At 36.1% G+C, this 21,602-nt stretch overlaps 1 protein-coding gene across 2 annotated transcripts in view; it reads left to right on the forward strand.

Moving 5' to 3' along the window:
- Positions 1 to 21,602, forward strand: part of KIAA0825 (KIAA0825 ortholog) — a 229,485-nt gene that overhangs the window by 66,025 nt on the left and 141,858 nt on the right. The window contains exons 11-15 of one of the 2 annotated variants that reach the window (XM_069881056.1): positions 743 to 853; positions 7,176 to 7,315; positions 17,048 to 17,236; positions 18,733 to 18,966; positions 21,020 to 21,428. In XM_069881056.1, the coding sequence (XP_069737157.1) occupies positions 743 to 853; positions 7,176 to 7,315; positions 17,048 to 17,236; positions 18,733 to 18,966; positions 21,020 to 21,428 (1,083 nt within the window). The remainder of the gene's footprint in view (positions 1 to 742; positions 854 to 7,175; positions 7,316 to 17,047; positions 17,237 to 18,732; positions 18,967 to 21,019; positions 21,429 to 21,602) is intronic. The other variant, XM_069881057.1, reaches the window with a different exon arrangement.

A 21,602-nucleotide genomic window follows, 5' to 3' on the forward strand; every position in this document is an offset into this window, starting at 1 on the left:
CTTAGATACTGCTACTTAAGATCAGTTTCAAGTATGTAGTAAATTCTTCGTACTAATTTTGTTTTATTATTAAAGTCAATTTCCAAATAAATTGCCCTGTCTCCTGGAGTTCAGGAGCTGTATGGCTATCTGTGTTGTTCAACAAATGTAGTTCTCTCTCTTCTTTCACCTGGGATCTTATAGGCAGGCAGTGACCTTGTAGACGTGTAGCTACACTTCTAAGTTATATATATACAGCTGTGAAAAAAAAGAGTTAAAAAGTAATTTGAAATAATTAAATAACATTAAGTAATTAAATTTAATAACATTTTAAATAATTTAATGACATTTGTCTTTACAAATACTATTAATGCCATGGTGGATGGTCACCCTATAAGAAAGAGATTTTACCTTTTAGGTCAGGAGTTCTGAATGCAGTATTCCAATGGGTTTCCATTCTGTCTCCAGTTTTAAGTGCTCACATCCTTATAGTTTGAAAACGTGCTATCTAGGAGTGAAAATATGAAGAAAACTGCCTTAATAGTACTAAGAGTGCTAGATACCAAGCATCAGGCAGTGGAAATAAATAACATATGGAATGACATTTTTAACAATACATAATACAAATATATTTGCAATTATGTGTATACGTGTATTATTTATCTTAAAGGAGTTTCTGTCCTCTGATTATATGTATTTAGTACTAGTGATCCAACAGACTTTTCAGTCTTCCATATAATTCATATAATTTGGGTTTTTTTAGGACATTTCTGAGGAATTCTGATGAACACCTTCCTCAAGATTTTTCAGAAGTCATTTATCATCCATCACACTGGTTATGTTGCATCCCATTGTCCTGTTCTTCCTTGCTGAAGTGAGTATCAAAAACTGATTGTTGTAAAAGATCTCCCAGATTAACATTGCTAATCAAATACTGTTACAGCATTTTGGAATGATTACATCTGAGTAAATGTCGAGTTAATATTCTGATTAAAGAAAAACCTATAAACATTTTTTTTTTCAAATTCATTGCAGCTTTCCCTAATCTTTAAACTTTAAGACTCTGTAAGAAAGGTCATGCTGAAAGCAATGCACTGTGTATATTCATTATGTTTGATATTTGAATTATCTGTAAAGTTTTCTTGCTTTAATTAAAGAGTATATAGCTCTTCACCATAATGCAGTTCAGCACAGTTGCTGTTTTGGAAGGGTTATAATTAAAGGGGAGATAAAAAATGTATGCTTCTCTGTTTATGACTGCTGTTTTAAAAAAGGTTTAATACATAAATAACTCATTGAAAAATATGCTGCTTTATCGTAGTTGATTTTTGGGTGGAGATTACTGCATGATTAGAGGCAAAAGTTTAATTTCTTTTTCTGTGCCACTGCATATAATGACAAGTTACATATGAGACATTTGCTACCAGCTGTGCTGTCATTCCCTTTCTAATTTCGAACCTGAAGCACTCCCACTCCAGTGCAGATCCTCTCCTAACCCTTTCACCTCCTCCTCTTCAGAAGTTATTTCCTGAGAGATTTTTGCTTTCTGCTTTTATGAAAGCTGCTTTTATGAGTCCTTGTTGTGTTTTCTGAAGAAGTTTTATATTTTGGAGCAATATGTTATGATACTAGTGGTGAGCTTTGGTGACCTATTGAAGACTGTGGATTTGTTACCTCTTACCCTGTACACACAGTATTTTGTAACACAACATCTTCTCTATAATTTGGCTGCCTACTTATCAAAACATGCTGATGTCTTTCCATATACTTCACTCCTAACTACATGTCAGCACTGCTGTTGTCTCCTTCTCTGATGCCCAGTATCCAGCTGAACCAGAAGCAACAGTTTCTGGGACTGAGTCAAAATTGCGGTTGGTTAACCAAAACACTAAACAGAGTGGATAACTTGAATTCAGAATTTGTTCTTCTCCCTGCTTGAAATACTAATCCAAGCTTTCCTAAAGCTTGAAAGATCATCTGTTTTTATCTCTTGAATGACCTTCAAAGAAATTTGACAGAGACTTTATAAGTTATCCATGAGTGCAGAGAAAGGAGAGGAGAAGATGGGGTATAGGATGGGGAATGGTCGCTTGTTCACTTAAAAAGGGATGTACTCTATGCCTGGGAAGATTTATGCTTCATTAAGGACTCACTGTAGAAAAGATAATGAGCTTTTCAATGCCCTAATCCAAGGCTAGTACTCAAAATGCAAATTGTTCTGTGAATTAAGAGTTTTGGAAGAAGAGTTCACAAGTCAGCCTCGGGTGCGTACAAGTACATAAAGGAAATGCTGATACCATTTCAGTCTGACATACTTCTTGGTTTTGAGGTGGAATTAGGATTTTACAGATGCTATTTAGGACAGATTTCTCTTGAATCAATAGCAGAAACCTATTTGAGAGCATTTGCATATATTCTGTGGATGAAAAAAAGATAAAATATACATTGGGGCTCTTTATCAGGGAGTGCAAGGGGTAGGATGAGAGGGACGGTTTTCAGCTGAAAGAGGGGAGATTGAGATGAAATCTTATGGAGAAATATTTTCCTGCGAGAGTGGTGAGGCACTGGCCAAGGCTGCCCAGGAAATGATGGCTGCCCCATCCCTGGAGGTGTTCAAGGCCAGGCTGGATGGGGCTTAGAGCCCCTGATCCCAGTGAGAGTTGTCCCTGCCCATGGTAGTGGGGTTGGAACTGGATGGGTTTTGAGGTGCTTCCCAACCCAACCCATCCCATGCCTCTATGCTTTTTTGACCACAAAGTGGAAAAATGAGGAGTCCAAAAGAAAGCACACCTCTGAGAAGATATAGTTTTTACACCTGTGTTTGCATGGTCCATAAATAGAAAGCCAAATGCACTCTTCATCATAGTGAACAAAATATGCCGATAAAATATTTAATGTCTTCTTTTGACAACACACATTTCAGCTGCTCAGAAAAAAATGTGGAAGACCCTGTTTGTAATGAACTAAGCTGGGTGTCATAGTCCGAGGTGTTCTAATTTGTTCTCAGTTTTACACTGTAAATTGACATCATGGAAGCTTTTCTGTCTTGACATATTGGATGGAGAGTATTAAGAGGACAAGTTATGTTTAAGTGATGCAGAAGACTATTTTCCAAAGCATCCAAATTCTTCCTGGAATGTTTTTTGGTCTTAATTTTTACATCTAATGGAAATATATATTCACTATCCGTAACAAAATTGAAAGCACAAACTATTGCATACCTTCCAGCTATGGTCACGTAATTTTTAACTGAAGACTCTAACCTACCATGAATGTACCTATTGAGTTTCCACTCTTCCTAAACTTGGTATTCCAAGAGAAAGTTTTGCTATTTCTTGAAATTATTTTATTTATAATTTCACTATTTAACCAGATTTATTATGTTATTTTTCATGCCTAAAACCAGCTACAGTCTGTTTTCTTTTATCTATTTGACTTCAACATTTTTGTCAATGTTATTAACATGACTGTTGATGTTTGTTTGCCTTATAAAATCTTGAACTTATCATTTGAGGTTCCTTTTTTTCTATCTTGGATACTAACCAAAATAATGTAGGTTATCAAATGAAAAATTACTGATGATTTATATTATGGTTACTTTAGTGTAATTGTGATTCATTCTTTGCTTTACTTCGGGCCTTTAATCATATCATTTGCAAATCAGGGTTCTATTTTTTCCTCTTTTACTGTACAAAACTGAACATTTATATGTGTGATATTTATATGTACTTCACCTTTTGTCACTTTTTATGAGGCTAGTCTTATTTTCACTAGTGCTGAGCTACGAGGATGGGAGAACATATGTCTCTCCATATGCACGTTACAAAACTTCTCAGTGCATTTATTGGTGCTAGCTTCATGACTGTAGGGAATGTCTGCTATATTTTATTTTTCCTCCAAGTGAGTCACACCATTGTACATTTCAATTTGCAAGAGGCTTAAAGAGCCAAGAACTGGTGTATATTACAACATGCTAACTTCCCATCTGGTCAACAACAGATAAGTTTTATTTCAACTCAAATATTCTAAAAATGGCCTTTATTCCTAAATTAATTTAAAATATTATCCTTCATAAATGTAATTGACCAAACTTGTCCCTTTTCTTATAGTTTGAAGGCCATGAGCAACCTTATTAGATAGGATAAAGTATAATCAAGTGAGAAACAAAATGAAACTGCCCTGTATATTTTAACCTAACAGCAAAGTGTTGAGTTAGCTCTCAGCCACAGCACTAATTCTAGTGTGGATATTGTAATTGTGTTAATTTAAACTTTAATTACTTACTACTAATTAGTTCTTAAGGTGTGCTAAGATTTTTTTATATAACAAATCTTGAACATACAGAAATTAAGGTAATACTGTTAAGAATGTGAAGCTGTAATGTTGAAAGTTTGAATGAAATGTGTGTTTTAAACATGGGAAAGTTATTTTGGCTGCAAGTTCTAGCAAGATCTAAATTATAAGAATCCACGACATGCTTATATGTAAAAATATTATGGTCAAGCCAGTACTACATGATTAATAATTATATATAGTGTAGCACGTGCACATCACAAAAGCTGACATAAGTTTTCATGGCACTACCAACTCATAGGTATTTGCTTTACTTTTAAAATCCCAAAGGCTAAGGTGTGTAAAATCCCCCTTTATTAGAATTACCATTACAGTATTAAATGTGAAGTTTTGACATAGTGGCGTGACGTAAAGGTCCTGCTGGGAATTGGGGCTATGCAGCTTGGTTTCCTTAGGTTCCTTCAAGGCTGCCCTGCAAGATATGGGGTACACTGCTTTTCTAGTAATGGAACCAGAGCTATATGTAAGGGATGAAACTAGAGAGTGTATCAATCAGCTGCATTTTCATTTCCAGGCATTGTAGGTTTGTATATTTTTTTATATAGCAACCTTGATTGAACAGCAAAGCTTTTGTGCTATCACCTCTGGTTTCCTTCATGTGGGCGTACAAGCAGAGTTGGGTGGTGGCACACTTGGCTGAGATGGTCAGAGGAAAGGAATGCCATCCAGAGACACCTGGACAGGCTTGAGTGGTAAGCCTGTGCAAACCACATGAAGATCAACAAGGCCAAGTGCAAGCTCCTGCACCTGGGTCAGGGCAATCGCAAGAACAAACACAGGCTGGGCAGGGAATGGATTGTGAGTAGCCCTAAAGACAAAGACATGGAAGTGCTGGTGGATGAGAAGCTCAATATGAGCCAAGGATGTGCACTTGTAGCCCAGAAAGTGAACTGTGTCCTGGGCTGCATCCAAAGAAGCGTGACCAGCAGGGTGAGGAAAGGGATTCTGCCCCTCTGCTCTTATGAGACCTCATCTGGAGCCCTGCATTCAGCTCTGCAGTCCTCAGGACAGGAAGGACATAGATCTGTTGGAACAAGCTCAGAGGAGGTGGCGAAGATGATCCAAGGGCCAGAGCACCTCGCGTAGAAGGAGAGGCTGAGAGAGTTGGGGTTGTTCAGCCTAGAGAAGAGAAGGCTCCAGGGAGACCTTAGGGCAGCTTCCAGTACTGAAAGGGGCTCCAGGCAAGCTGGGGAGGGACTCTTGATCAGGGAGTGCAGGAACAGAATAAGGGGGAACAGTTTTCAACTGAAAGAGAGGAGATCGAGATGAGATCTTACAGAGAAATGTTTTCCTGTGAGAGTAGGGAGGCCCTGGTCCAGATTGCCTGGAGAAATGGTGGCTGCCCCATCCCTGGAGGTGTTCAGGGCCAGGTTGGATGGGGCTTCACAGAATCACAGAATAACCAGGTTGGAAGAGACCCACCGGATCACCGAGTCCAACCGTTCCTACCAAACACTAAACCATATCCCTCAGCACCTCGTCCACCCGTGCCTTAAACACCTCCAGGGAAGGCTTGGATCAATGCATTGAAAGGAAAGTGTCCCTGTATATGGCAGGGAGTGGAACTGCATGGGCTTTAAGGTATCTTCCAATAAACCATTCTATGATTCTATGATGATAAGAGAGAGGTTAACCTCCATTAGAACAGGCACATAAACCTGTTCCAGTTCTGTTCCAACAGTTGTGTGTAAATGGCACATACGGCGTACATGCAGAGACATAGAAACCCTTCTCTAGTCTGACAGGAAAATGTAGGTCTTGCTGAAGAAAACTTTAACTGATGCTGAAGGTGTTGTGCCTTTACTGGCAGATGTTTATGCCTGTGTAGTTAATGCGTCAGAGCATACGTAGTTGTGTATTTAAAATTTGTGTACATAAATTTTACATATGTGGTTCATAAACTTTCAACTTTAGCATCTATTGTGTAAACTTGTAGATAATTGAATAAATACAATGGCTAAACACCAGTTGAAATATGATTTTAAAACCTTCAAAACAATTAAAAATTACACTTCAAGGAAAAAAAAATGCCCACAACACAATTTTGTAAATTTCTTTTTAAAAACATTTCAAAAAGAAGGAAATAGTAAACACAGTGGGTGTTAAACATCTTGCAGGGCAAGATTTTTTTCTCTTTAAATTTAATTACTTCAATGTGAGTTAACAGTTGATGTTGAATCATTAGCTGAGTTAAGCAGAAACCCTGCAATATTTTTGTTTGGAAACCCAGACTTTTGCAACGCGTTGAAAGCAAACCATAATCTTCTTAAATGTGAATGAATTTGTACTACAGTTTTTCAGATCTCTGCTTGCAAAGCTGTTATTCAACCAGCCTAATAGTTCAAGTGGATTTTTCAGGGCATGTAAGAATTGGTCAACCTAATGTGAAATCTCGCAGCCCATTTGACCGTTTTCTCTGTTTTTTTTTTAATTAAGAGCTTCATTTACTTCATCAAGGGCACTTCAGAGCTCTTACTAAAGAATTCATGTAATAGTAAACTAAAGAATAGTAGCATTAAGTTTATTCAAGCACAAAAAAAAAAAATCCTTTTTTGCCTGATAAGACAAGGCAAACATGGTTCCATGAAAGAGATAACTGAGGTTGTTTTGTATCAGCTATAACTTTGGCAGACTACCAAATGCTGATTTGCTTTCAGCTTGTTGAGATTAAGTGTAATTCCTTCCCTGAGCTGCCTTAAAATAAGCAAGCATGAAAACATTGTCAGAGTAATCTGGGAGGAATTGACATTTAAGGGAGTTAACATTACATCTGCACTTTAAGGACATTAATTTCATAGATGTATTAACTTATTTTTTCTGTGTTTGTCTTACATTTTTGAAAGGACTGCATCAGCCAGAGAAATGACAGTCCAGGGTCAGCTGAAACTGCTCTTATCCCAGCCGTACTGTAATTTGAACTTGCTTTTGGAAACGTTGCTACATCATGATTGTCTCTTAGTGAAAATTTTACTGAGAGGTTCTGGTAAGTGTTTGTACTGTTAGTCCATATATATATATATATATATATATACAGTGTATATATATATACTGTATATCAGGGAGAAACACAAATTCATTTTTAACTACTTAAATACTGAAGGAAGGCTATTGGCCATTTTCAGGGAGTGTCAGTAGTGATTCAGTTCTCAGTGGGGCACTTCTTGAATGGATAAAAAAAAAGAAAAAAATCATCACTTCTGCACTGAGCCTGTTTTGCAGTCAGTCTGAGGATTCATAGTTTCAAAGCAGGCTACAGTTTGATAAATAGGCTGATATCATAATCATAGATGATATCATAAATGCAAAGGTTGCTATCATAAATTCAATGGGGTCAAAATGAATTTGAACTTAACAGAGCTTTGGTGCCACAACTACTTTACACAGTTATTTAAAAGAATGGATTACATGTCTGAAAGATCACTTCCAAAATTATTTTTCAACAGTGAAAAGCTTCTTAGCAGTTTTGCTTAAGTTATTATGTGTTTCTTACTGTAGGCATTCTAGAAATACATTTATAAGCTTCCTCATGTTAATTCTCTCATTAATGCCATTATGAAAGTAAACAAATAAAAGCATGGTTCTACAAGGGTTTTCTTTTTGTTCTGATAATAGTGTGTTTGGAGCCAGAAACTTTATCATATCTTTCTTTTTTCAATCAGATTTTCAAAAAGCTAATGGTGTATTCACCTGTTTGACATAATTTTGCAGTAATAGTGAACAGAAGTCTCAGTTTCTGTCTTTATTTAGCAAAAGAATTCTCCCTTCTTAAAAAAAACCCAAACTCTTAGGTCCATGTAATATTAGATATAACGTCTTTTAGTCCTGTCATTTTGAAGTGGTCTAACATTTGTCAGGGGTACAACGTTGCTTCCACTTCTATCATGCATCTTATTGAGAGCTGCAGTGCATCCACTTGCCTATTTAAATACTTGTCATCTTCTACAAAGACTGACAAATGTTTGATTAGGATCATATTCTTACCGTTGTGTTATCTAGTATTGAATATTAGTAGCTGCTTAAATTATCACAGGTATTAAGTGACAGAATGTATTAATCTATTGACTGACCAACCTCTTGAGCTTTGGGGAAATATATGCTGCTTTGAATTAGAAAACGTGCTGTTTACATAGACTTTATTAATGTAATTACAGTAAGGGAATGAATAAGCTTTCAGTTTAGATAAAGTTGAAACCTGTGATAATCCGTATTGTCTAAATTAATTTCAGTAGGGTTAATTATCTAATGATTAAATGATTGTATTCTTTATTCTTTCTATACAGAAGCTTTCTGATGCTGTATAAGCTACAATGTTTTTATTAAGTGATCTTTTATGTTTTAGTACAAGGAAAGTTGCACTAATAAGCTGTACCTTAGTAGTAGCAATGATAGTCTGGGAATCTTCTGTTCAGTAGGATAAAAGGTTTGTGGACTTACGTAGTCATCAATAGTAAAATTTTGCAATGTGCAATATAAGGCATGAAAACAGATAAAAAGTTATGTATACCATAGGTTTTGAGTGATTTGCCCGAGGGATAACAAAACTCCCTGATAGTTGACTAGATTATATGAATTTTTAGAACAGGAAAAGCCTTCCTAAATTTTATTTTACAGTCAGATTTTCCTTTTTTCTCTTTAAAAAATGGGCCAGAAGGCAAACATTCTCTACAAGGAGATGTTTTTAGGTAATTATAACATTTTTTTTTATATTGCGGTATTATTTTGTGATATTTAGAGTAGGCATCATCACACAAATGCATTCAATTTAATTCCAGTCCCATTGTTCTCATGTAATTGTACCACAGTGAAGGTCAGAGATAATGTATATTCCCCATCATAGTAGGGAATGCTATTAAGATTGGCAAAATCATCTCAGTAGAAATAGTATTTTGGGGAATGCACGTATGTGTATTTAGTGTTGCTAAATATTATAAGAAGGTTATCATATTTATTGAAGCTATTGAAATTCCATGTACATAACTATCAGCTATCTAGAGGGGAAGGTGAAAAGATTTGGACTTTTGTCAGGTTTTGTGTGTTGTGATATATGAAATATACATAAAAAGTAAAATACTTCTCAAATATAAATAAAATATATATTAAATATAAATTTTACCACATCAAAAATACTAAAGGCAATAAATCAGGGTCCCCCAATCTAAAACACTTATTTGTCTCTACTGAGTATGGACACTGGGTAAAAGCCACCTTTGAAAAAAATGCTGGAAAATTACATTTGCTCACTTAAATTACAAGTCTAAAGAGTAATATAGTCACAGAGTTGTTCTTCTATAGGTCTAACATTCATAAAATTCTAGGAGAAGTATTTTGAGTAAGAAAAGGGTCTAATGCCTTTGCTGTGCTTTTGCGGAGAGAAATATGGAAGGTACTGTGTTAATTTTTTGGCAAAACAAACTGGTTTGCAATTTTCTTGGCTGATTTTTTTACCAGAATTGTTTTATTTTTCATGGATATGAAACAGAAATGGATTATTTTGACAAGCAACAAATAATAGAGGAATGAAGAAAATGATGTTTGCATAATATGAGCTGTTGAATCCAGCAGCTGCTGATATTACGATGGGTAGGGTGAAAATGAACTCTTGAGAATTTCTCCTAGACTTGCTGTAAATCCGTAGCACACCAACAGAACAGCCTGTGACTTCTCATTTGAGAGTCTTTATTTCCAGGAACCAGGAGTTACTCTATGCATAATAAAGCAAAAAGCAATAGCTGCATTGAATTACACTGGCCCATCACAGGGTTAGTACCAAAGGGGACCTCATCAGTCAACAAAGACTTTGCCATTTACTGATAGCAGGTAAGAAAAAGGAAATCAGGTCTTCAGCGAGCCCTTGGGCCTCATACGTTTGCTTAAGAGGAAGACATGGTAGGACCAAGTTAATGATGCAAAATAGAAAGAGTAATGTCTTCCTTTCTAAAAGCCTCTGATTAATAACAATGAATATATGAGACTACTTATTACAGAGATGTAATTTCATTTTCTATGCACAACTTTAGAATGAATACTGGCATGTGAAGATAAACTGGAAGAAAACTGCTTTCACAGCAGGATGAGGCCATTGGCAGTTTCTCCTAGTGTTTTTGGCTTGCACAATGAGTAATGGAGATACTAATGGGAGAGAGTATTGTGTAGCCTGTACAGTTAAACCTAGGTGATATCCTGGCCACCACTTTGAAGTAGGAACTGATATTGATTGAAAACAATCAGTAGGAACTGATTTGAAAATATTCTGTGATAAGTTTAAGGATGGAAATCTGGCATTAGACCCAAACGTGAGCTGCTTCAGAAAGAGATAACCTTGAATCCTGTGTTCAGTTTTGGGACCCTCAGTACTGGAAGGACCTTAAGGGACTGGAGCGTGTCCAGGGAAGGGAATGGAGCTGGGGAAGGGTCTGGAGAATAAGTGTTACAAGTAACAGCTGAAGGACCTTGAGTTGTTCTGCCTGGAGAAAAGCAGGCTGAGGGGAGACCTTGTCATTGCCTACAGCTCCCTGAAAGGAGGTTGTAGTGAGGTGAGCGTTGGCCTCTTCTCCCAAGTTACAAGTGATAGGATGAGAAGAAATGGCCTCAAGTTGTGCCAGGGCAGGTTCTAACTAGACATCAGGAAAAATATCTTCACCAAAAGGATTCTCAGGCACTAGCAGAGGCTGCCCAGGAAGGTGGTGGAGTCCCCACCCCTGTAGATGTTTAAAAGACAGGTAGATGAGGTACTCAGGGATGTCATTCAGTGGTAGACAGGTACAGTTGGACCCAATGATCTCAAAGGTGTTTTCAGTTCTATGCCTCTATGATTCTACGAACTTGCCACGTGCACATAAACTGGATATGGAAGGAAAGATTTCCATTGAGAATATAAAACTCTGTGGTGCAGTGTCATCTAGCTCTGTAGACAATAATGGATTCGAAGGGTTTTCTAAGACTGTGCTTTTATAAATCAGTTTCTGGCAAAAGAAATTACTTGAAAATATGTTTGTAGAATGAAAATGGTTTCTCTCCCCTCCCCCCTCCAGCTTTTCAGCCCTCGCGAAGTAGCTTTTTATCTGTCACAGAGTATAATGTGGGAGTTTAAGGTAAATTTCAAGCACTAATTAAATTTAAATTATATTAAATTAAATTCATTTCATTTTAGGCATTTAAAGGTAAATAGCACTGGTTTTTTTTTTGATAGTTACCCTAAAAGAACAGTGAAAGGTTATAACTTTACCAACTGACCTCAGTTAGGAATCAGACTGATCTTTTAGTGACAATGGTGAGTTATTACGAACTAATATGTACATTCTTTAAATAAATTATGATCTCCGTTAAAATCCTGGCATCAACTGAATCTGTATAATCCTGAGGCACAGCCTAACAATCAACTGTAAAAACTTGCAACTGTGCTAGTCTGATGTTCAACCACACAAAATTTGGGGAAAATATAGTCTTGCAGGTTTTTTGGCAAAACCTGGGTGTTAATCTATGACACCACCCTTATTAGAGGACTGCCTCTTAGAGGAATATATATGTTTGTGCAGAGATAGCTCTGTACTTCAGGTATTTGTGCATCATCTGAGGTGAGGCTTCTGAGCAGAGATTCCAGAAGATCCAAAAGCTTTTTTAGCTTCATCATGATAGCAAACTGTGTGTCGTACTTGGAGACATGGCCTAGTGGCAAACTTAGCAGGGCTGGTTGGACTCGATGATCTTAAAAGTCTTTTCCAACCAACACCATTTTATGGTTTTATGTATCATAGCAGTCTGACATCAGATGATTAGAAAATTGTTTTCTTAATGGCATTTCCTCAAAATATCCAACAATTAAATTTATTAGATACTGTACCTACATACCCAGTCCAGTAAAGTGGTAGATATGTTTACTCATGTGATGTACATCTAGCTGCAGAGTCAACAGAAAAGAGATCTCAATCAGATATGTTATTCCTTTTGATGAGTTTCCAGTGATAAGGTAAGGAAAACAGTAAATATTATGGAGTTTCTGAAATACTGAATAGGAATTCCCATTTCAACTGCAACAGAGCCCTGCTGAGGCTCACATACCTTCTTTTGACAAAGTGTGAAGGTAGTCTCGGTGATATACTTGTGACAGTCTCCACTAATATCTTATATATATGGTCATATGCATAGCTTTCCAAAGACTAGTCATTTCTGGTAGCAACTTCTTACAGGAAACCATTACCAGGGGTACTAGTTTTAAGGTGAAAGACAGGAGATTGAGATGAGACATTAGGAAGAAATTGTTCACTGTGAGGGTGGGGAGGCCCTGGCCCTGGCTGCCCAGAGCAGTGGTGGCTGCCACATGCCTGGAGGTGTTCAAGACCAAGTCGGATGGGACCTTGGGTGGCCTGATCTAGGGGGAGTTGTCCCTGCCCATGGCAGCAGTTGGAACTGAATTAGCTTTAAGATTCCTTCTAACCAAACCATTCTATGATTCTCTGGTTCTTGCTACAGTAGAGTTCTAGACTTAAGACAAAATTTTTAAGAGGGTTACTTGTTCAGTATGGATCCCAATGCATCAGAAAATTCAAAGGAGATAACATGGCTGCAGGATTAAATTCAATATTGCCTCATCAGATTTTTTCTATCAGAATGACATAATTTGAGTAAAACGTCACATAAAATCAGTGGTGGAGGAATTCTGACAGTAATGATTTTTTTCCATTTGACCCAGTTAAGACAGATTTCACAGCAGGTGTTATCACAGAGATTCATTAATGCAAGGTTCTTCTCAGATATTTAAAAATTAATTGTATGTAGAGAAAAAATTCTATAGGGAGTTGAATAACAGTAAAATACTATGGGATTGGTGATGCATAAATATGTTGGCACAGACGTAGTTGGCTGATGTGCCAACAACTTATGAGCAGGAAATATGAAGGTTGTTAAAGTCTTTTTGTCTTGTGTTGAACTTTTTAGTTGTCAGAAATTTAGGATTCATTGGATTCACAGGTGGCAGCCAATACAGGGGATATTATTTTTTGGGGTTTAGTAAATTAAAATGGATAGGTTTAAGATCTGCATTTTATTCAGGATAGAAGGAATGTGTTCTAAAATTTCTTTTTGGAATTAAAAACTAAAATAATAGAGTTTCTGCCAAAATGGAAGTCATACTCAAAGTTACAGTAGATTCTAACTTATCAATGGTGACTGGAGTGCTGTAACATTGGATAGGAGCAACTTTGAGAGACAAGTAAAATGATCTACCAGAATTGATACAGAACAAGAATAGGAAAAAAAGCCAGTGATGGAAAGATCACTGAGTATATAGTGCAAGGAAGCAAAATGTCCGGAGTGCCTGCTGAATTATTTGTTTCTATAAACAAATAAAATACAACCTTTTTTGCATTCTTTATATTCTCATCAGCTGCTGTGATTTGAACTGTAAGGGAAGCAGAGGTTTTATGCTCTTGGCAAATAAAAGAACTGCATAGAAATAACTTTCTCCATCTTCATTTTGTCTTCTTAAGTAAAGCAGCATGTTGAAATTCAAATTTTGACTACGTTTTTTGGACAAAAGAAGGCAGCATAACTATTTATATCTTGTCTGACTTGTAAACATTCACTAGGGAAGAAAGTTCTAAGGTTAATAACTGAAGATTGTCTAAATTCAGCAAGATTCATTTCATGGCTATACCAGAGGCAGATGAGAGCTGAATGAGTGTGATAATGTCATCAAGTTACTAGGAGTTATTTCTATCAATAAGAAAGAAATATAGATAAATTACTTTTGTAATTCTATCTCTTTGAAGGTGTATTTAAAATACCTTATACTATCCCGAGAGGTTGAGTGTATTGTTTTACAATAGGAAGAATGATTCATTGTGAGTGGTTAAGGCATAACTGTTGCTCACTAGATACGTGATTTTCTCATTAAGGGATTTATTAATAACATTAATAGTATTTTTATTTGTTATTTTATTTGTAATTTAATAAAAATTATTTTTATTTGTAGCTGTGTTTTAATTTATGGGTTCTGTCCTCTTCTCCCAAGTAACAAGGGACAGAACAAGAGGAAATGGCCTCAAGTTGCACCAGGGGAGAATTCGATCAGGTATCAGGAAAAATGTCTTTACTGACAGAGTGGTGAAGCACTGTGAGAGGCTGCCTGGGGCAGTGGTGGAATCCCCATCCCTTGAGGGGTTCATAAAGCAAGGTGCTTCAGGACATGGTTTTGTAGGCATGGTGGTGTTGGGCTGACAGTTGAGGTCTTTTCCAACCTCAATGATTCTATGATTCTATGATTTATTTTTGCATCCTCTGTGCATATGCAACATTGTGCTATATGGGGATAACAGATTTTCTTTAACAGTTAATTAAGATCAGTATAAAGCCATGTTTGGGTATGGATGCAAGTCCTGCTAAATTGAATAAGGAAGCATCTCCTTTGAGCAACCTATCGGAGCTTTAGTTTCACAGAATATCTTTTGATGTACAAATGCAGTGAGTGGAAGAAAGGGAAATACATAAAGTGAAGCATCAGTGGGCAGTAAGTATGATGCCTATTGTATAAATACTTTTCTTGTGTGATTGTTAACAAGCTGCTTTGGAGTTCAAACTAAGATGAATATTTAATGTTATGACAGATGAGCTAATAAATGTTAAAGAGAAATTCCAAGGCGTGAGAAATCTGTAGACTCCTAATTCATAAACTTTAACCAGCCATACCTATCACGTAACTAAACCTTTCAACCAGCTGACATTATCCATACCAGTTTATCAGTCAGAAAACTCAGGAATGTTGCACTTCAACTTTAGTGATGAAGGATTGGATATTCTTATAATAAAGGCAGCATTTACTTCAGAGTAAAAGAAGAAAATACTGATGTAAGTGTACACATCTTGTTATGTTTAGCCTCAGGATGATTTCCCAATGGATTCGTGAGCATCTTTGCTTAAATGTCCCTTCTTTAAGATCCCTTTGAACCCAAACAATTCTATGATTCTATGATAATACACTAGTTATAGGAAGATGGATGGATACCCCTGTACAGAATTCTTTTATACTTCTAACATTTATCTAAATTTATTAGTAGTACTACATTGATTAGAGAAGTTATTAACAGGTTATGACTTGAACTTTCCATGTGGCACAATCATAAGGCAAATCTAGGCTAATTTCAAGTCAGAAGCCCCTTTAAACAAAGCAATTTCCCATCATGTTCTGCAAAGACATTTACATAGTATTTAAAATCTCAGCAAACCCTCCTTCCTATAATTTGTTTAAATAATTTAGAAAAAAAATTTATACTAATAAAATCAAAGTTTAATTCAAATTTTCATCTCACAATTGAAATACTTCAGGATTTTCCTTTCTTTTCATATCTATACTGGACAACATATCGTTGGTTTGAGTGAATTAGTAGAATCTATTTGATTCTTCAGTCAGAAGCATCTGGCATTGGAAAGTATCTCAGTAAAATATGCCAGCTCATTCAACTCATAGGGAAAATAGCTGACTAAAAAAAAAAAAAAGAATTGTATTGCTGATCTGTCTCTTGCCTTGGAGGAAAAAAACCCAAAACTACACAACCTGTTGTATATGAAATCCCTGGTCTTATTTTTCAGCTTTCTGTGTCCTCTCAGAATCTTTCAATTAAGTTTGTGCACTATACAGACTGAATTGTTTGTGGTAGCATGTGAATTAGATTGTAGGAATTCAAAGGAGAGTAAAGTGAGGTTTCTTTTAATTTTACAACATGCTCAGTTCATTCAGATCTGGGTGGGAAGCAGTAATGTTTGACTATGGTAGATTTTGAACGCAGGTTGAACCATTTGAAAGATTCAGCCTAAAAATTTAGACTCTCACATCTTTCTCCTGCATAGGTTGCTAAATATATGGGGATCCACACTGGTATGAAATATTTTCAAGTGTAATTTTATCACTTTTACATCAACTTTCAGTTTTGCAAAGTAGAAATTTGATTTACAAGTGTTTGATTTGTTCTAGGTCTGGTCATTTGATATGATTGTTAGCATCAAAAGCATATTCCAGAAATAGATGGGAAGCTGAGGTCTTTAAGGCTAGCACTAGTCAAAGCTTGCATTGGTTCATTGTCCTTCAGCTGGCAGAATGTTTTGTAATGATTGTGAACACTATTTTGAAGTACATGTTAGATGAGCTGTTGCTGCTCAAATCTTTTCAGTTGGTAGCTATCTCTGAAAATGTAGGTGACTGCATCTTAACAGGACTGACATTTTCTTTTGAGACACTGATTTCCTCTCAATTTCATCTTATACTGAAAAAGCCAGCTTACTGGAGGGACTACGCAGCTACTACTTTATTTTCTTTAATATAACTAAATAGAGTTCTTTTATTTCACATGACTAATGTATTGGTTAGACAAGATAAGCAGGAATAATCTTTGACTGTGATTTCACAGAAGTAGTACAATTTACCTCTGAATAATATTTAGTAAATAATCAAATTCAATTATAACTGAGTGCATTTTGTACTAACTAAGCAAATTCCATAGTTTGTAAACATGCTGAGTCTTTTTTTAATGTCTACATATCATCCAAGAAGACAGCAAAATGTCATTATGTAGAGGAAGATCAGATTTCAGTCTCTGTAAGTGTTATTATTGTTTGAAATATTATTCAGATACAGTTTGCAGTTTGTTTTGATTAATACTGTCTATTACTGTGAACTCAAATTACTTGGAAGTTATTGTCACCATGTTTTTTGTTTATTTTGGAGGAAATGAAGTATTGAATCGTGATGAACAAAGTTCTCTCCTAGAACAGACAAATAACAAACAGCCTACTCTGATTGAAGCAATCTTCACAATATTGTCTTACTGCAATTTATCACCCAAATCTCTTGGCATTGCTTTTGAGACCTACATGGAAAAAGAGCAGTTATGGAATTCCTTATGTAATATGACAGGTATTTAGTTTATTAATAAGTATTTAAAATCTGATATTAAACCTTGTCAGTTTTCAGACATGCGGTGTGCATTATTTTTACTTTAATAAATCTGTTGAAATTATGGTAGCTGACTTCAGAATTATAGATTAATTGAACTCTATTGAGCAATCAGGTTACTTTAGGAGCGGTGACAATTTTGAATCATAGAAAAAGAAGAAAGCAGAGGTTACTGAGCGGTGTGGTCAACCAGGATTCTGATTTCTTTAAGTGTCAGTCTGACCAGCAGGCTCACAGCAGACAGTTTCTTTAGCTCTCTACTAATACAAGCTCTTTGTCTCTGTGTGTTTAATTGCTTCAGACATTTGCCACAGTTAAAAAGTAGGAAATGACTAAAGGAGAATTGAAAAAGAAAAGGAAGGACTCTTGTTGAATCTGAGGGGCATGTAGACTCCACTGTTGACAAGCAGAGAGGCTCCTAATTTTCCATGGAGAGGGAAAGCCAACCTCATGATTGTAGCAACAAACACTGCCCCCAGGGAAAAGCAGTATTCAACTAGACAGGAGAAGTGAGGTTCAGAATGGTGATGTTGCAAATGACAGCTAAAATGCAGGAAAGCTCAAAAGAGAAGAAAGGAAGAGAATGGGAGATAGAATTACGGCTATCACAAAATAGAAAACAGCGCTTGTAAAAGTGCTCAGGCATTCCTCAGAGGAAAATGTGATTGCAAAAAGTAGAAGTCTAAGGTGTAACAGGCAGAAAGATACAGAAATATTGCATGGAGTCTTCCAGGAAGGCCATGCAAAGAAAAATAAATCTGTGATCAGCAAAAAGTACAGACAAGCAAAAGTATGAGCAGAGGACCTACCATGTCAAAAGACATCTCTGATACATCCTGCAGCACTGACAACTGCTGTGCCATCACAATGGAGAGACTGCAGTTCTCTGCGGTGTTGAGAATGCAGTGAAGATTGATACTTCTTGTAATGTCAATAACTGTGTTTAGGAGGTTCTATTTTCAACATGCAGTCTCTGATAACATACTATGTCTCTGTCGATGACTGTAATTTGTGTGTATTTTAGTTGCCACAATATCTTTTTTTCTGTTGCTGTTCTTTAATATCATGGTTTGAGTATGTAATAAACACAACTTCATTGATAGTGTCAAGGCAAGGAAGTAGAAAAAACTAGGTATATCTATTTGCCTCATTTATGCCTTGCAATTAAATGTACTCCGTTTAAAAAGGAAGACATCAGTCAGCTTAAATTCTATTTTTAGAAATATATTGATAGACAAATGAATATGAAGGACATGAATTAAATATTATGTTTTGTCAGCATTGTATTTGGATGGTACATTGTTTTGCTTTATACTCTTTCCTTAATTTGTAACAGACCAATATGTCTAAGTTATTATAAGTTATAATGGTTTTACTTTTCCTTCCATAAGCATTCTGAAACAGATTTACACAAATGACTACACTTACTGAATATTTAATAATTCTTCCTTCTGAAGTTTCCAGCTGTGGAGAGTCGGAGCCAGAGGTTATCAGATGCTTGAAGTTGACTTTGATTAATTCAGTCAAGGGTGTAGTGAAGCAGATAATTTCTTTGATGCATTCATGGGAGGCAACGGAAAACTATGGAACGTACCAGCACAAGCAAATAGTTCCTGAAAGTTTGCTGAAAACAGTTCCAAAGGAGTGGAATTACACACCTCGGGAAATGAAAAGAAAGGAATCTGGGAAATGTAGGTGAAATTTATACTGTTTTGTAAATTTGTCATGAAAGCTTGTTACCCCTTAATGAGTATATATCAAAATAGAAGAGTTAGAGTTTGAGAGTGCTGCAGTTTGACAATGAACAAAATTTTCAAACATACAGTGATTTTTTTTAAAATACGTAGCATTAAAATTTAATTATTCTTTCTGGAGGCTTACACCCCTGCATACACAAACAAATTCTTTAAAACAGAAATTACATACGCACCTGTCCATATGAGACCAGGCTGAGAGAGTTGGGGTTGCTCAGCCTGGAGAAGAGAAGGCTCTGAGGAGACCTTAGAGCATCTTCCAGTATTGAAAAGGGCTCCAGGAAAGCTGAGGAGGAGCTCTTGGTCAGGGAGTGCAGGCATTGAACAAGGGGAAGTGGTTGTAAACTGGAAGAGAGGAGACTGAGATGAGATCTTAGGGAGAAATGTTTTCCTATAAGGGTGGTGAGGCAGTGGCACAGGTTGCTGTGGGAAATCATGGCTGTGCCATCCCTTGAGATGTTAGATGGTGCTTTGAGACCCTGATTCAATGAGACATGTCCCTGTAGTACTGATAATAATAGGACTGAAAATGTTTTTAGCATCTGACAGTAGTAAGGTGGGATTCAAAGCAGAGTAAAGCATAATGTCTATGCTCTTGCCTTGATGGCTGTAAACAATTCTTCTCTTAGTTATCTTTTCAGTCAGGACTGTTTGTATTTAGATACACAATATTGACTGCGATGATAACAACTTATTCATCCCAAATTACAAAACAGCAGTTTATGCTTGAATAGCACTGAAACCATTGTGGAATGTGCTCTTGCCTAGATGTTGAACCAGCTATTGAAGAAAGAAAAGTAATATATGTAATAAGAGATGTTTTATAGAATCATAGAATAGTTTGGGTTGGAAGAGACTTTAATGATAATCTAGTTCCAAATCCCCTGCAATAGGAAGATGATGAGATTTTGAAGGTGATTAGATGTTGTCTGCTTTCATAGCATACTGTGCCTCAAAGCCCCATTATTTCAAAAAGCTAACTTTCACCATGAATTTATTGGCACCCTAGCATTACCTGATTACCAGTGCAGTACTGTTATGGTAGTACATTCTGGCTTTGAATACATAGTTTATGGGCAAGCTAGGGCATCAATCCATTCATTCTTTCCACATATCTTCTCTTCAGCATCTTGAGGCACATTTATGCAGCACTGTTCTCACTGCCCAATCTCACTTTAATCTAGAACTTCTATGGCTATTGTAGGCTAAGGTGATATGGTAACTGAGAGATATGGCTCAGACAAATTAAATTGGCTGTGTGTCACTTAGGGGAGACCTACCCTCATTTTTCTAAGAAAAATATAAGTTAAGAAAACAAGTGCAATGAGTCAAGAATTTTCTTGGTTTGTTTGGGCTTTGTTTTGCTCCTTAATCCAGACTTGAGTCCATATTCTGGATCAGCTTTTGTTAATTTATTTCATCTGAGGTATATCTTGGTTTTTTTGAGCAACATCTATTTTCTGTAGTTACTTCTGTAGTTACTTTTAATATCTGGAATGTTTAAAATGCAGTCCTATGTTTATATGAGAGCTGAAAACCCAAAATTTTATTGATTGGAAGATAAAAAGGGATAGATAGAAAACTAAAGATTATGAATGTAATATCCTGAGACACCTAGTGCAATACTCTACTCATGAAGTTGAAAGAGTATTAAACTACAATTTTGAAAACAACTTTTTTACCATTCAGAATACCTGAGTGCTTTTTCATTTATTCTGCAATAACTGTGCACAGCAGGACTAATTGTTAAGAGACTCATAGTCTGGAGTCTAAATTTTCTAGATTCTCTGTTTTTAATTCATGTTATTGTTTAGATTCTGGGCAATTTATGTGGAGGAAGCACAAGAGAAGTCAAGGTACAGTGTTGAGTACTTAAGCTTTTTACATATTTTCAGTATAAAAGAAAGTTAGAAATTATCATACAACATTTAGAAGCATGCTGTGATAGAATGGTAATGTTAATCATATCTTCTTTCTTTCTTTTTTTAAGGCTTCACAAGGCTTGCAGCTCAGGCAGTATCTATTGTAATCAGCAAGTTACCTACAGTGATTGCATGTTTGCCTCCCCCAATTAAGTACTTCTTTTTTCTGGCTGAGAGAAAAATGTCAAGAAACTTTGCTGAATTGAAGAAAGCTGGTCTGCTTGTCTGGAACTTGATTGTAATTATATGTCGGATATTTGAGGATGGAAATACTGCAGAACTTTTAACAGGTGCAACACTTGACAGATGGAGCAAAGAAAAACTCAGTTTAGTTCGTGTATGCTTAGAAAGTATTCTGGGAAAACAGAAAAGTGGTCCTAAGCAAGTGACCCAGAAGGTGATACAAAGCATTGAACAGCAAAGACCAAACTGGATTGAAAACCAGTTGCTGAAGGCAAGAAAATTGAGCACAGACTGGTAAGAACATGGTTCTTTTCAAATGCTTTTTGTACTGTAATAGTGTTTGTAATGTTTGTACTGTAATAGTGGCATTTTTATGGCTATTGTTCAATTTAAAAAATAGATGAACAATGATCTTATATGAAATGGATTAGTTCTTAACATTGATATCTTTATAGCATGCTTTTGTGG

This window comes from Phaenicophaeus curvirostris, chromosome Z (genome assembly GCF_032191515.1).
Source record: "Phaenicophaeus curvirostris isolate KB17595 chromosome Z, BPBGC_Pcur_1.0, whole genome shotgun sequence".
In the NCBI taxonomy this organism is placed as follows: domain Eukaryota; kingdom Metazoa; phylum Chordata; class Aves; order Cuculiformes; family Cuculidae; genus Phaenicophaeus; species Phaenicophaeus curvirostris.